The sequence below is a fragment of the Varanus komodoensis genome, unplaced genomic scaffold (genome assembly GCF_004798865.1).
Source record: "Varanus komodoensis strain SLA01 unplaced genomic scaffold, ASM479886v1 scaffold14_1, whole genome shotgun sequence".
Classification (NCBI taxonomy): domain Eukaryota; kingdom Metazoa; phylum Chordata; class Lepidosauria; order Squamata; family Varanidae; genus Varanus; species Varanus komodoensis.
In genome coordinates this window covers 4,559,821-4,575,033 of record NW_025335438.1, presented here as the reverse complement: position 1 = coordinate 4,575,033, position 15,213 = coordinate 4,559,821, and the positions used below count along the sequence as shown (strand labels likewise).

The 15,213-nt window shown below is 39.1% G+C and overlaps 1 protein-coding gene across 1 annotated transcript in view; it reads right to left on the bottom strand.

Annotated features, from left to right (window-relative positions):
• Positions 1-15,213, bottom strand: part of MMP16 (matrix metallopeptidase 16) — a 195,773-nt gene that overhangs the window by 10,194 nt on the left and 170,366 nt on the right. Inside the window, exons 7-8 of the mRNA XM_044424026.1 lie at positions 10,607-10,745; positions 19-169 (exon numbers count right to left, since the gene is read on the bottom strand). Of these exons, the coding sequence (XP_044279961.1) occupies positions 19-169; positions 10,607-10,745 (290 nt within the window). The remainder of the gene's footprint in view (positions 1-18; positions 170-10,606; positions 10,746-15,213) is intronic.

The following is a 15,213-nucleotide window of genomic DNA, read 5'->3' as shown; positions in this document are numbered from 1 at the left end:
CAGGATTATTATACCAACCTATCTCCTTTGAAGAAGTAGGTTTTCCCAACGTCCTCCCACCAAATTGCTGAATCAATACCCTGTGCTGGAATCCCGTTGCCCAATGTTATCAGATCATGAGGATATCCTGGCTGGAGAGTGGTATCTTTGAAGACCCAGAACTTGTTACCTGTGGGGAAAAAAAGGAGGGGGCATTGCATTACCTTCTTGAAATATTATCCATTGATTAAATGTATCCAAGATGCACATGTTTAACTTTTCTCTGAAATAACTTAGCAAAACAAAACTGGATTGGACAAGAACTATTTAAGACACCCCTTTCAAGGTTGCTACTGTAAATACATGAGAAAATAGATTGTATGTTCTTGAATGGGTTGTCATTCCATGGCATCCTAACTATGTTCCAGATTTCAAAACACAGCCTGCTTACAGAGCCTATGAATAAGGACAGCTTGAATCAATCCAAAGGCTTTATCTAGGCCTGCATTCTGTTCACATTTGTGTACCAGCCTGTGGGAGGCACGCAAGCAGAACATAAGTACAATAATGACTTGCTGCAATCGAACAAACACAGCACACATGGGATCAAAATATTGTTTGTCTGGTAGTCCAAAAATAGGATGGTCATCAGCTTGTTGGATCATGTGTTGCCACAAAATTTCATGATGGGTTAGCTTGTTGACCAAAACCTCTATATCCATAATACTCATTTTGTTGTTGAATAATTCATTCTAATTTCATAACAGATTTTAATCTATCAAGCTTGCACAGTACATGTGCAGAATTGGCTGGTTCAACCCTTTCTCTTTCAAGATGAAATGATGATGTCCCTGTAATCCTTAGGGAAAGGTTGGCATTTGCACTGTTTCCACAAACCAAGAATATCCAATGAAATATCCATGTAGGTTGCATATACCTCCATATACTGATCCATGTATCTCTATACAGATCAGCAGTGGTGAGTAGCAAGATTCAGAGTACAAACAACTAACCAGGAAGGAGCATATGATGTACTGACACATGGTGCATTATGTGATGCCAAAAAAAAAGCTCCCCAGATGCAATTTGATAATTGTTGTTAGTTGTCCGACCCATCGCGACCCCATGGACAATATTCCTCCAGGCCTTCCTGTCCTCCACCATCCCCCAGAGTCCACTTAAGCTCACACCAACTGCTTCATTGACTCCATCTATCCACCTCATTCTCTGCCGTACCCTTCTTCTTTTGCCATCTATTGTTCCCAGCATTAAACTCTTCTCCAAGGAGTCTTTCCTTCTCATTAGGTGCCCAAAGTATTTGAGTTTCATCTTCAGGATCTGGCCTTCTAAAGAGCAGTCAGGGTTGATCTCCTCTAGGACTGACTGGTTTGATCGCCTTGCAGTCCAAGGGACTCGCAGGAGTCTCCTCCAGCACCACAATTCAAAGGCATCTATTCTTCGGCGCTCAGCCTTCCTTATGGTGCAGCTTTCACAGCCATACATTGCAACTGGGAAAACCATAGCCTTGACTATACGCACTTTTGCTGGCAGGGTGATGTCTCTCCTTTTTAGTATGCTGTCTAGATTTGCCATAGCTTTCCTCCCCAGGAGCAAGCATCTTTTAATTTCTTGGCTGCAGTCTCCATCTGCGGTGATCTTGGAGCCCAGGAAATATACACATATTTGATACACACGTATTTGATAATACACATGTGCAAAAGCTTATAGACACAGAATGAAATCTTAAAGTAAAGAACTCTTGTCCAAGATTATATGGATCATTGTGATAGTTTCTTGGGCAGGGGAATAAATTCATTTGGAGGTAAATGCACCTGTCGTGAGTTATGTGGACTTGTCCTATTTAGAAATCTGCAATGTGTTGTGAGATTGCATGAAACAAAAAGCTTTGCCTGTGGTAAGACCTGGAAATGCCCTTGACCAAATGTCCAAGTTTAGAAGGCCTGTTGAACTGCAGCCATACAAAACCTCTGCTGATGCTGCAGTTTCTTAGAAGCAGGATGTCAGTTTGTAGTACAGGCATGCCGCAAGACACCCTTAGGCATAGAAGGTAATGGGAAAGTGCATGCCCTTGGATACCTTTTTCTACACCTATCATTTTAGCACCTGACAAGCAGAAAAATGGGACTCTGTATTCTTCTTTGTGCTTAACAAAGTACCTGGGTGGTTTGCTTCATGAACACGTATTGGCCCTTAGGCACTGTTTTCAAGAAACATTTTAAAATGGAATTTTACTTCACCCCAACGACTGAGGATCAGGTTTGTGCTACAGTTGCTGTGATGGAAAAATCAGAACGTACTTCCAGTTAATCCCTCAGTGGTGTTAAATAAGAAAAGTCTTAAATAATAAAAGGAGGGTGCCTGTGGGGGAGGGGGGAGGGTTTGTTTTTTGTTTTTGCCAGAATCTTGTGATTTATAGAATTTCCTTTTATCACTTTTTAATTAGGAAGTAGGATATAATTTCAGTCCTAAGTTTACTAAGTAAATCTGTCACCAGCTTCTTAATCACTGCTTGTCATCCACTTTCAGTTCTCTCACTGCTATATACCAGGGACATCTTTCTTATACAAAGACAGGCAGGCAGGCAGACAGAAAGGCAGACAGAACTTTCCAAGTATTCTATCACTGCTCCACTATGGAGTGCTGTTACCACCCTCTTCCCACAGGGACACAATGGTACTTTGAATTTGTAACCCACTGCCTAACTGTAGTTTGGTGTTGGTAAAGGAGGGATTAAGAGGAGGATGAAAAGAAAAGCAAGGGACACAACAGTATTTGTTGCCAACATAGCTTTACCTTGCTGCATTTCTCAGGGAAGGAAACAAGTCCCTCTTATGCAGAATGGCAGCCTAACACAGAAGGTGCCCTGCGGTTTCTTCCTTCATATCAACCATGTTGCAGAAACTCTTTCTTCAGTACAACAGAAACACAACAGGGGTGGGAGGTAGATTTATTATGTCTTTCCCAAGCTAAGTATTTTCAAGTTTTATAATTTGCAGTGGGGGTTATTTCCAGCACAATTCTACATGTGTCTACTCAGAAGAAAGATCCAATGCATTCACTGGGGCGTCTTTCCTGGTAGGCTTTAGCTGGGTGCTTAAATCCCTTCCACATGCCTCAGTCGGGCCTATGATTGAGTTGTTGAATCAGCCATGTGCCTATGGCTCATGTGCACACATGAAATAACACACAAGTAAAGCATCAAGAAGATGTTCAGATGTTGAGCCCAAACAGAGAAGGAAGGGAGACAGGCAGTGCTTTTTTTGTTAAAAAAAAAAAAAAAAAGGTGCTGAAACTCGCATCTTGTTAATCTTTTATTTAGGGTTTTTTAGGGTAATCTTTTATTAGCAGGACTGGTGGTTGAGAAGTAATTAGTAATTTTTTTACTTTTAAATTTGGGGTCACACTTTTACACTAAAAATTAAAAAAGATTTTCAATTCACCAATTTTTTTAAAATAAAGAAATCATTTACCTTTTGCACATAGCCAGTCACTCTACACACACATAAACATAATGGTCACCACCGGCGGTTAGCACTCAGCACACGACCACACGACCAATCCCAAGCCGAGCAGCGTCCCAAGCTGAGCAGCGCCCTCACAATCAGCGCGGACACACAAGCAGCCTGCATGCAGTATTTTAATGATTTTTGCCGCCAACTTGCTATGCCCAACAAGGCGATTCAAAATCACTTGGAAAAATCTGTTGGAAAAATCCATCAAAAAAAGGTGCCGGAACGCCATTCTATGCGCGTTCTATGACAAAAAAAGCCCTGGATACTGGAATGGGCCTGTTGGCTTTGTCTCCTGCATCCCAGTGTGTTCCATTCCTGCTTCCTCAGTCCTTGGCCTTGTTGCACCAAGCAACAAACTCTGCACATTGGAAAACACACTAGGACTGGGCACCCTGATAATGCAATGCTCCCCATCATGCAGATTGTTCTACCTGCATCTAAGCAAATATGAACAGAGGCTGTTTTTAGAACATGCTGCTGGATGTAGGAAGGGCTAGAACTGAGGGAACAGGGCTGCATGCACAAGAATGCAGGAAGCAGAGCCAGCAGGTGCAACCCCGTGTGCTGAACTGTATTTACCCACCATGTTCAGTTTTAATTCCTGAGCAGGGCTCATAGAAAAAGTAAAACCATTTCTGAAACAAGCTCTTCATATCCCATTTCAAAACCTTTATTAAAATACAGAAACTTCAACACATCATCTAGTCTAATGAAAGGAGTCATAGCTATAGTTCACTTCTAAATAAAAGAGCTTCTCATTAACTTTCAGTAAGTCAAGAGATCTACATTTTGCTTCCTTACTGTGCTTTGCAATAGTATTCACCTCCCCTTTGACTTTTCCACATTCTTTTGTGTCACAACCTGGAAATGAAATGAACAATTTGGTTCCTGCTTTTGAGTTTGAGCCCATGGTCTGTCTAACAAACCTGGCCTGTTGGGAGCCTGTATTGCCTAATCTGACCTTGCCTTACTGCAAAGGTGAACAATACCTGAACCTCCAGATGTTTTAGCTTATAAGCTGCACACCACACCTTACCAGATGTGACTTTGCCTCATCAGATGTGATCTTGCTATGCCAGGTATGATCTAACTTTTCCAGACAGTAGCATCACTTCAACTAAGTCTTATCCTGGGCTAAGCCACTTGCCTTCTCTGTCCATGTTTGGGTTGCTACTGGACTTTGGCCATGACAATGAGCTGTACTCTTTTATAGGCTGCATGTTGTGTAGGCCTGTCTTAAAATGTGTAAACATTATGAAAGCATGGCTTACCAAAAAAAAAAAAAGGACCACCAAACATTGCACTGGCAAACAGTCTTAGAACTATATTTGCTTCTCAAATCCTACATATCTGATACACTTTTCTTTACTATTCAAGTCTAAGTTTACATTATACATGGTAACTGGTTATATCTTATCTTGAGTCTGTTGAGCGATTGCAACTGCAATTATTTATATGCAAGGTTTCTACTAGTTTCAGACTGAAGGAGATATATTAGGTATGCACTAAATGATGGGCTTATTCTGCCAAGCTGTCAACATTATTTGTAGGACACACAGTATATAACAAACTCAGGATTTATAGGGTGGCAGGTTTTCTTTTAGAGAAAAGTTTATTTTCTGCTTCTTTGGTTCAAGAAGTTATATGACGGAAGAGCTAGATTTCAGTTGGGGAATACAATCAGGAATAGACAGCAACATTTCCAAAGCATTTTGGTGAGGAAACTGAATGAAAGCTTTCAAACTGAGAACTGAATCATGAAGAGTTTAAGATAAGAAACAAAGCAAAATGGAATTCAAGTTAAATAATGAAACTATGGGCCCAGGTCAAACATCCTCCTCCTTCCCCATAGAGGGTGGTGAGCAACATGTTTGACAGAAGTCTGCTACTCAAGCCAAACAAGAATATTTGTATTCTGTTTCCATGCAAGTCAGTAAAGCTGCATGGATTTTCCACCCTTTTCAAGGGGTAGGGAAGCCTTCATGGGAGGAGTTATTTCTGGGTACATCCTGTAATGAACTCATCAAGTAGCACTGGGCAAGTCCCTATGCCAGACTTAGTACTGGATCTATAAAATGGGAATATTAATGCCCTGCCTGTATACTTCTGCAAATCCTGGGGTCTTTCCAAGCCTGCAATGCTTCTTTCTTGTGCATGAACAGTGCTGATCTGGCTACATGAATGTAAGAATTCAGAGAGTAAGTTTTCTATTAGTATATGTAATGAAGAAAACCATGGTTCATCAAGAGGGCACTGATATTCAGATCAGTGAATATTAGGAAGCTGGTAATTTCTGCTTGTTAGAAGCTTGAAGTCTATACCATATCTTCCTTGATATATTCCATGTTCAGCTGCTCAACAGTAGACTTATAATGCTTAGTAACAATAGAGAGAGTGGTCATTCTAGTCATATTTCTGCCTTAACTTGTATTATAGAGTTTCAACATTCATTTAAAAGGATGTCTATTTTAAAAAAAATGATTTACATATTTATAATGCCCAATGACTGTCATTCTTCTAAACTCTTCAAGTTGTGACCTGTGTGACTTCCAATCAGTCAACAACACTCCAAATGACAGATTAAAGAACCCCCTACATACAGATCTGCCTTGATAACCTCCTAGGTGGACACTCTAACTAATAAGCACTAATTTGTTCATGCCAGTAGCAATGGATTTTCATCTTATAGTCTCGTAACATACTATAGTATCACATCAACATCACAATGCTATGAATAAAATTCCCACTGATACAGTTCAATAGGGCATTGCTCCCTATTGAGCATGTTTATGATTGTAGTCCCACAGTAGAAAGGGGAAAACAAGGGTCTTTAAGAGCTACTTCTTGGTAAAGGCACATATACTTATCTACCAGTATAATAGTTTTAGCAGTGTTGCAGACCATGAATGGGAATACGCCTATATTTGCAAATAACTGTTCCTTCTGATCAGACTTTCTATTCAAACTGTCCTTTGGCACATATAGAAGAGGTGAGCAGCTGGGCTGCTAATGTTTCTTGTTTCTCGCTCTTACAAAGTTCCACCTGATCTCTGTGCACATCTTAACTTTATTTACAAACATACTCTGCTTGCAGCAAGCCCTTTTCCTACTCTGATCTTGCCTTTTCTTTTCCCCAAGTTTCCGTGTGTACAATGTTACCTGCCTTTTACCTATACCCTGCCAGTAAATTTTAGTCCTCAAAATGAAACTGTCAAACAAAGGGATGAGCAGTGTTGAAAGTTATGGCAGCAGTAGCGTGAATTTTACAACAGCTTTCCTTTTGCTGTATTTGGCTTGGCGCAACTTTTAACACAGCAGATGTCTTTGACAGTTAGCTTTTAGCACTGCTTAAATTCCTTGTCAGACTAGGAAAAAAATCACAATATGTCTCTCTACCACTTTAAAAAATACAAATTTATCTGACATTTACTTACTACTGACCAGGAAAAAAACCAACATAAAATAAAAAGCGAAATAAAAAGCGTTTTAAGCAGCTATTCATCTTATATTACCTACCAGAAAATCTCTGCACATTCTGACCCATGAGGCACAAGGTTAAGCTCATATGAAAGTGCAACTAGAAAAGTATATGGTTTTGTGGTGATATACTTTCAAGTGAGCTGCTGCTTTTATTGCCTTTCCTCACTCAAATATCAATGCAAAATGAAAGGAACATAAAATATCATCTATTTGCAATCAAAAGCTTTCCAAACTTTGAAACAAAATAAAGACTTCATGTCACAGGAGGAAGATAGAGCTGAAAGTAATGATAAGGTTTGAGTTAACTATACTAAAGAAATTAAATTTACCTGGAGTCACAACACATTGCCTAAAATTACCCCTAAAAGAGTGCAATCCTGTGCATGTTACACAGCTGAGGAAGGGTGGGAGCTGAAGGGCCTTTTTTCTTTTGTCTAAATATGTGCACAACTGCACCTTCAAAATATGAATGTGTCAAGTACATTGCTGCAAACTGTTGAGTCTAAATGACTATCAGTGAGATCAGGGTCCCAGCAATGACCTAGGAGATGTGTTCTAGTCCAGAGCTGGGGCGACTTCAGAGCACCCTCTCTCTGCGCTCACAGAAGGTATAGAAAGAGCCACACTGGCCGCAGCACTAACATCACAAGACAAGTGTCTAAGCTAGAGGTTTGTGGGCAGCAAAGGGAGGAGTAAGCTTACACTATGACACACTGTAACTTGGCAGTGTCTCAGCCTCTTCTTCTCTCACTAGGCCAAAAGACAGACAACTAAAATTGGCCGTATCAGTCTTTTGCAGACCACCAGAAACATGGGGGCAACCTTTGTCTCCATGCTTCCCCAAGCCACTACTGGGTCGTATTAAATCTCAGAGTTCTCAGGGTTACAGGCAGTCACATTGGATTGGTCTACCAATCCAAGGAAAAACTGTAACGTTGCAACAGAAGAAGAGGTATGGGGTTGCAGAAAGGAAGTAGGGGCTAATGGAGTTAACAATGGGGGCAAAAACCATCCAAAGAAACCTCTGAATGAGTGAGCAGGTGAAGATATAAGTATGAAGGGGTGCATAGGAGAGCTACATATTTTAAGTGTTCTTATATCGCCTGCCCTTCTCACACACCTCTGAGCTACAATGAATCAATCATTATAACTTGTACAATTAGAACGTTTCCCTTATTGTCGTCAATGTAAATGCTTCTTATTTAACAAGCCTTGCTTTATAAATAATCATAGCTGTTTTACTCCCAATGAACAGGTTGTAATGATAAACTAGTATTTATTCAACATAGAGTATAATTTTCACATTAAGCTCAAATTAGATGCATATTTAAGACCTTTAATTTTAGGCAACAGCTGATGCCTAGTGCAAAAACTGGCGGGGGGTGGGGAATGCTACTGAAAAACAGTTAATTTCACATGCCATATTTTCTGCACTTTATGCAGTTTTTAATTATGAAGAATATTTGCATGAAAACAGCAACTTTATTCATAATTCATTCTCCACCTGTAATCTCTAATACTACCATATTGGGAAAACAGGAATTATTTATTATAGAACGCAGATGACATGATAGTAAGATAAGCAACTAAAGCTTCAAATAAGTAACCAAAAAGTAAACAACTTTTATTAGAAAGTAAAAAGGAGAATGAAATAAGAACTTAGTAGGGTGTATATGATCTTGATTCCCACTTTTGCTTTCCACCAAAGCTACAGGAAGAATAAATGTGATCTTTACAGGGTAACTGCAATGACTGCAGCATTTTTGTATGGAAAAGAACTTATAATTTAATGGGTGGCTGGGATCAGCCATCTTTTTTCCAGGCACAATAGGTTGGATACGACTTTATCATGATTAGTCCTGTTGAAATCAATGGGACTTAAGTTATTCACTAGCTTGACTAACTTAAGGCCCACTGATACAAGCAATGTAAAAGGGAGATGAAAGACCATGTAGCAACCTTATCCAGTTATTCCATCCCAAATATCCTCTCCCCCTCATCTGAATGTCCACCATTCTTTTTAGGAGAGTTTTCTCCATCCTCAAAACCTCAACACATTCTGCTGAACTGACCAGCGGGTTCATCCCTAAGAAGTGAAGTTCCATACATTTTAATGCACAAAGGGTACACAACCGTTTGCATCATTGTATATTCATTCAGATATACATTCAATCATGCTTTCTCTAAAGCAGAGTAGAGCAGGTATATAATTAGTCATGCTAGAAGTTGTAGTCCATAATCATAGAAGCATAGAATAGTAGAGTTGGAAGGGGCTATGAAGGCCATCATGCCCAACCCTCTGCTGTTGTAGGAAACCAATATCTTCAGGTCATCATGTTGTCTACCCTAGTCTAACATATGACTGAATCCAGAAGAAGCTTATTTCCCAATTATCATCACACACCTCCATTAAATTGTCTGACTTTCCCAATTTTCCTAATTTAATTATACAGACCATATCCTGTGCTCTATGACACATGAGTTTTGACAAGGAAAATTTCACAGACTCACAGAAGTATTCAGGTGTCAGCACTGGAGTTAAAACTGCCTGGATTTTATGTGACTTAATGTGAGCACATCCCTGCATGCAGTTTCAAGTATATTGCTGTTCGTGGGCATCAACAATTTATAGGCACTGTGCTCATGCAACTAAGACTCCTGAAGTCTTGGAATTTTGTCCTTTCGTTGGAGGTTGGTCAATATATTTGAATGTGAAAGGTGTATAAATAGGATGTCATGGTACAAATTCTGTCAACTAAATTTCCGTGAAATGACTATTAAAATCAGTGACGATAAAATTGGGTCTTATGATATGTGGGAGAAACTCCACACATGAAAATGCCATCGGATCTGTCTTTTACTTCTCTGTTTAAGCATAATACTGAAAACCAGATAAGATTCCCTAGTAACTTTACTATATTATGTAGAATTTCCTTTAAATTACTTATCTTCAAAAGTCACTGAAATTACTTTTAAATCAGTGGCCACCATTGCAGGTCTTATGGGTTTTTATGTATGACCCATCCACCTTACTTCAGAAGATAAGAACAGCTATAGAAAGCCCTTTATGGAAGGCATATATGGAAACAGGTAGTACTTCAAGTACCCTGGTCTTAAGCAAAGAAGAACAGAACCAGCCTGGATATGAGCTGGAAGTAAATGTTACTGAGGAAGCACAGGCATGAACTTTGCCTCGTATAGTAATCTATAGTAAGCCACACTCTGCAGCTTTTGAAGCTTCAAACTGCAATCCTATGCAAAGTACATTCAAACATTCTAATCCAGACATTGCCAGATACATCATTCATGTTTGCAGAAATGTCTTCAAGTGCTATAGTTGATCAGATTCAAGTGATGTGGGCCTAACTCTAGCCAATAGTCTCAGCTGCAGTGAGTCCCATTTTATACAGAGACTATGAACCTGTGGCTTTTAAACTCTGATTCAAATATTCCTTATTTTGGAGAAAACAGGGCACTCTCTAGGAATTGCATCTGTATTTCATAATAAACATTTCAACTGAAAAAACTATCCAGATCTGCCAAACAATTTCACATTCTTACAAGTTTTTTAATCTTAAAAAAACTTTAGATGTTCTTTTATTTGTACACCTTACCTTTAAAGAAAACAAAATTTCCATCACTGTTTTCATAAACTGCATCGATACTTGGAGGCAGTCCCCTCCAGAAGTAGGTAATCTGCATGGGGTATCCATCCATCACCCTGTTATTTCTGACACGCCAAAACCACTGATCCTGGAAACAGGTAAATGCACCTTTTATTACATTTGGAAGCATCTTGTCATGTTCAAAATACTTTCAAAGACACAAAACATTATTGAATACCACCTTCAGACAATAATATTTTATATTTTTAATTTTCATTGACTTTTTATATTAGTGTTGGCTTATTAAAGCCCTGTGATTTATGAAAGTTCCAGTGCAGGTATAACATTCCCAGTCTCCTAACCAGAGCTAAAAAGAGCTATAGGCCTACTTGTTCACTTTCCCTCTTCTCTCCTGACAAATCCACTTCTCCAGTCCATGGTTCTATATGAATACTAATCATTATTAACCTAAAAATGAATTCTTACCTAAGTTTCCTACCCAGAGTTCTCAAATTCACTTCAGACTTGGGCTACAAGGCAAGTCTTAGTTTTGTGTGAATAATGGCCCCCTGCAAATATTGATGTATTGCAATATTGTAGTTAAAACAAATGGAAATGGGATCTATATATGAGAAAGTAGAGTCAGTCCAATAGGCACATGCTCCTTATAGCCTGACGATGGCTTGGAGATTTGTAATGTTACATCTGCACCTGAGCCTCAACAGACAAGAGAGAAGAAAGTACTTTTTATCAAGATATTATGCTTGATTCTTTAATAATAAAAGGTGCATTCAAGGGTATAGTAGAAAACTGTCACTACTTACCTCTGAGCAGTAACTCATGATAAGAAAAATTCTGGTGCAACTTAAAATAAAATGTAGGATACCATGGATATAATCAAACACATCACCCTTCAAGCATACTTTTAGAGCAATTTCTAAAATTATTTCAAAGGGGACAACTGATCTTCTGCACTGATGTATTTAAAAGCTGATTTTAAACATCTTGCTCCATTTTACTGCCATTTTTGATTAATTGATTATTTATTTTCAAGTGACATCTGATGCACTGGCAATGGTTAAAGATAAAAAGATTCCCACTTTTTTAATACCAGAAATTGTATCCACAATCTATAATTGATCCCTTCATGTCTATCTCATGTCAATCCCACAAGAAGGCATATTTCCCTTTTTCCTTTTTCAAAAAGTTGCACATGAGCACTCACAATTACACATTTGTGCAAAATGTTGTGATATTATTATTGTTATTATTATTATTTTAAACAGGGTGTCTGAGCCTGCTTTTCAAGACTGAACCTGCGGCCAACTAGGGCTAGGAGGGAACATGCATGTATCATTAACACACAAAGTACCAAAGTGCAACAAGGGAGACAAAAGAAGCAAAAGTTAATACAGTTATAAGGGGCTGTAGTATGAACATCCTCTAAGATAATGTTGTAAAACACTCTACAAGTGACCACAACCTGTTAGAACCCATTGATCAAATGGCTGGTGTTAATTTGATGATTTCATATAATCCTCATAATATTTAGAAACATTTCCTTATTTACGGAAGTGTTTGACATAGTATCATACATGTAATCCATCATATGAGTTTATAATTCTATAATGGTTTTGGAAGAACAATATAATCTTTTATTTTTACCATTACAGTGATTCAACTTACTCCGTACTGAACACATTGAATTAAAAGAAGTATTGCCTAAAATAGCTCCTTACACTGATTAAATATGTCTGCCCCAAATGAAGTATAGTGATTTTATATGAACTAGAATTTAGTTCATACAGTAGGTAGAATCTAATATTTGTCCTAGACAGAGTAGGCCCTCTGAAATAAATACAGAAGATTAACATTGGTATTAGCCTTTGGCTTCAACCTTAGGTCCACAAATTTTGGTTGACTTTGGTAGCAAACCCAAGATATTTGGTTTTCAAGATACTTTCTTTGGACATCACACAAAACTCCTTGTATAAAATTAGTAGTAATCACACTTCCCTGGATACAGGTTTTTAAGGGCTTTCTAGATCATGCATGAGACTAATCAGCTTCCTTTTTATTTCCTCTTGTGTCATAGTCCCAGCTTCAAGGTAAAAATAGGAAAAGCTAGCTGAGCTCCCAGATGATTAGTTAAGCTGGACCCAAGCCCTCCAAGATAAAGCCTGCCAAACCAGGTCTTCCATAAACACTTTTGCTTGAGCCTTAGGACAGAGCACTCCTGTACTTCCATGTCTGACCAACAACATAGGGAGTGTGTCGGGCAGAAGGCCACCAGCAGAAAATAAGAACCCATGTTTTCCCTTTTAAGAACCAAAATAGACATCCACTTAAGTCTATATCTAGAAGCTAGCTCTTTTTAATTTTGTCTATAGTAGGTACAGGGCTCTCAATCAGAAATGTAAAAGTCTTCCCTATCCCAAAATGTAGAATCACACCCCACTGTATTTTTTAAGATGCAGATTTAAACTAATTTTTGTGCAAGTGCATGGAGCTTGGGAGGAATGCCTGGAGCCAGCTGGTCCATAATACCTTGGTTTCCTTCTCTAGCTGTTATCAGAGTAAGTTTCTCACTCAGAGATATCCACCAGCTTACCCTCCCCCACAGGTATTGGATACAAAGAGCTCAGAATACAGAGCAATGGTACCCATGGGCACGGTCCTCAATGTGGTGCCCATGGGTACCATTGTGCCTGCTGAAACTTCATGAAACTTTCAACTCACTTTCCCCTTATTTCATTTGTAAATACAAAACTTGTGAAATATTATGGTACCTGTCCTTCTCTCCCTTCCAAACCATAGCCTTCTTTCTCTCTCGCCTACCCCTTTGTCTGTTTCACCTTAGAAATCTCTTTTGCTCAGTTTTGGCTACTCAGGCACTCACAGCAGCCATTACGTGACTAGCCATATCCTCCATTGGAGCCATTTTGTGGTGGTGCCCACAGCAGTCTCCCAAATGTTCCTCAGGTCCAAAATAAGTTTGGGAATCCTGCACTAGAGAGGGAATCTTCCCTAGAGAATTGCTTGCAAAGGATCACCTTTCAAGTACAATCTTACAGAGGTGGTTACCTGTCTTCCTCTAGAGCTTGGATGTCTATGGGGAGAGGCTTACAGCTATTCTTTCCCTATTCACTCATCTCTGTGATTTCCCTTCCCTTCCTTGGAATAAGAAACAACCCCCTTCCTGCTCCTCTTAGGAAAGACTCAGGTGGCAACCCACTGGTGTTTACAGAACAGTGCAAACACATACTGTCTTGAGTCTACTTGGTATGAATGAGATGACGATGAAATCCCTGAGGCAGCTCTCATTCTGCAAATGTCTTAGTACTGAAAAGCTGTTGGGTGACAGTCAATATGATCATCACTGGCTGGTGCTAAGAAAGAGAATGAGGCTGGAATGGGCACATGCAGCTCAGGGGATGGAAGATAGTGGTGGCCTATAACACTCACCAAAGGAGAAAGGAGCCCTGCCCATGTCTCATGGGCCGCTGACCTACCAGCATGCTACAAATATTCACATTTCCTTTGAGGTGAATTTATGATTTAAGTGTGCTATGTGAAACAGAGAAACACAATTTGTGATTTATAGAAATAGAACAACATTAAAACCCTGCTCTGTGATGTACTTCTGTATGACAGTTAATGATTAATCCCTTTATTGCATTTTCAAATGAGAGTCATAACCTTACAAGAAATGAAACCCAAAGCACAACATGAAAGGGAAACTTGTCATGTTTCTGTGAGAGCCAAGTTTTCTTCAGAGAAAAAAGACAGGCAGCCTAATAATTACTGGGATGTTCTAAGATGTGGAAAGCCCTGATTCTCTCTCCTTTCCTTTCCCTCCTTCCCTTTCTGTACATATGCATACAGTGTGCATATGTTCATGTTTGTGTGTTATGGGTTTTAGAGAGCATTATTCTGGGCAGGAGCCTGGCCTATGGATGTACAGAATTCCTCTGTGGAATTTTGCCATGGAAACTCTTTTGACTCCCTGAACATCCTAAGATGTTCTTCCACCAAATTTGTCTTTACATTTTGATTTAAGTGAAACAGGGTACCCTTCAGTGTTTTTACATATTCCAAACAAAGAGGGTCATCACTGTTCTCAAGTAAATGTCAGAGGTATTCCTGCTAGATGGAAATTTGGTGTTTGTGAAGAAACATCACCAACTGAATTAGTTCATCTTTCTATGTGAGGGGCAGGGATTTTTTTTTTACTGTATGTATTTCCTTCCAGGATTTACAGTATAGTACATGGAATTATACAACTGAAAGATAATTTTCTTCTTTCACATTGCTCTCCTTTCCTTTCCATTTAATATTTTTCTGAAAAACCCACATCACTATTACAGTTTATGGCAGAAATGCAGTCCCCTTAACAATACTGCATCTGCTTTCTATCCAAAAATTGCTGCATCTTTTGAAATCCATTTTATATCAGACACAGGAAGCTTCATACCAAAGCAGACCATCAATCCATCTAGTTCAGTACTGTCTACTCTGATTGGAATTCTCTGGGGATCTTTCCCAGTTCTACTGGGAGATAGCAGTAACTAGACCTTGAGCCATTAGAGTGGAAAACACGTGTTCCACCACTGAAC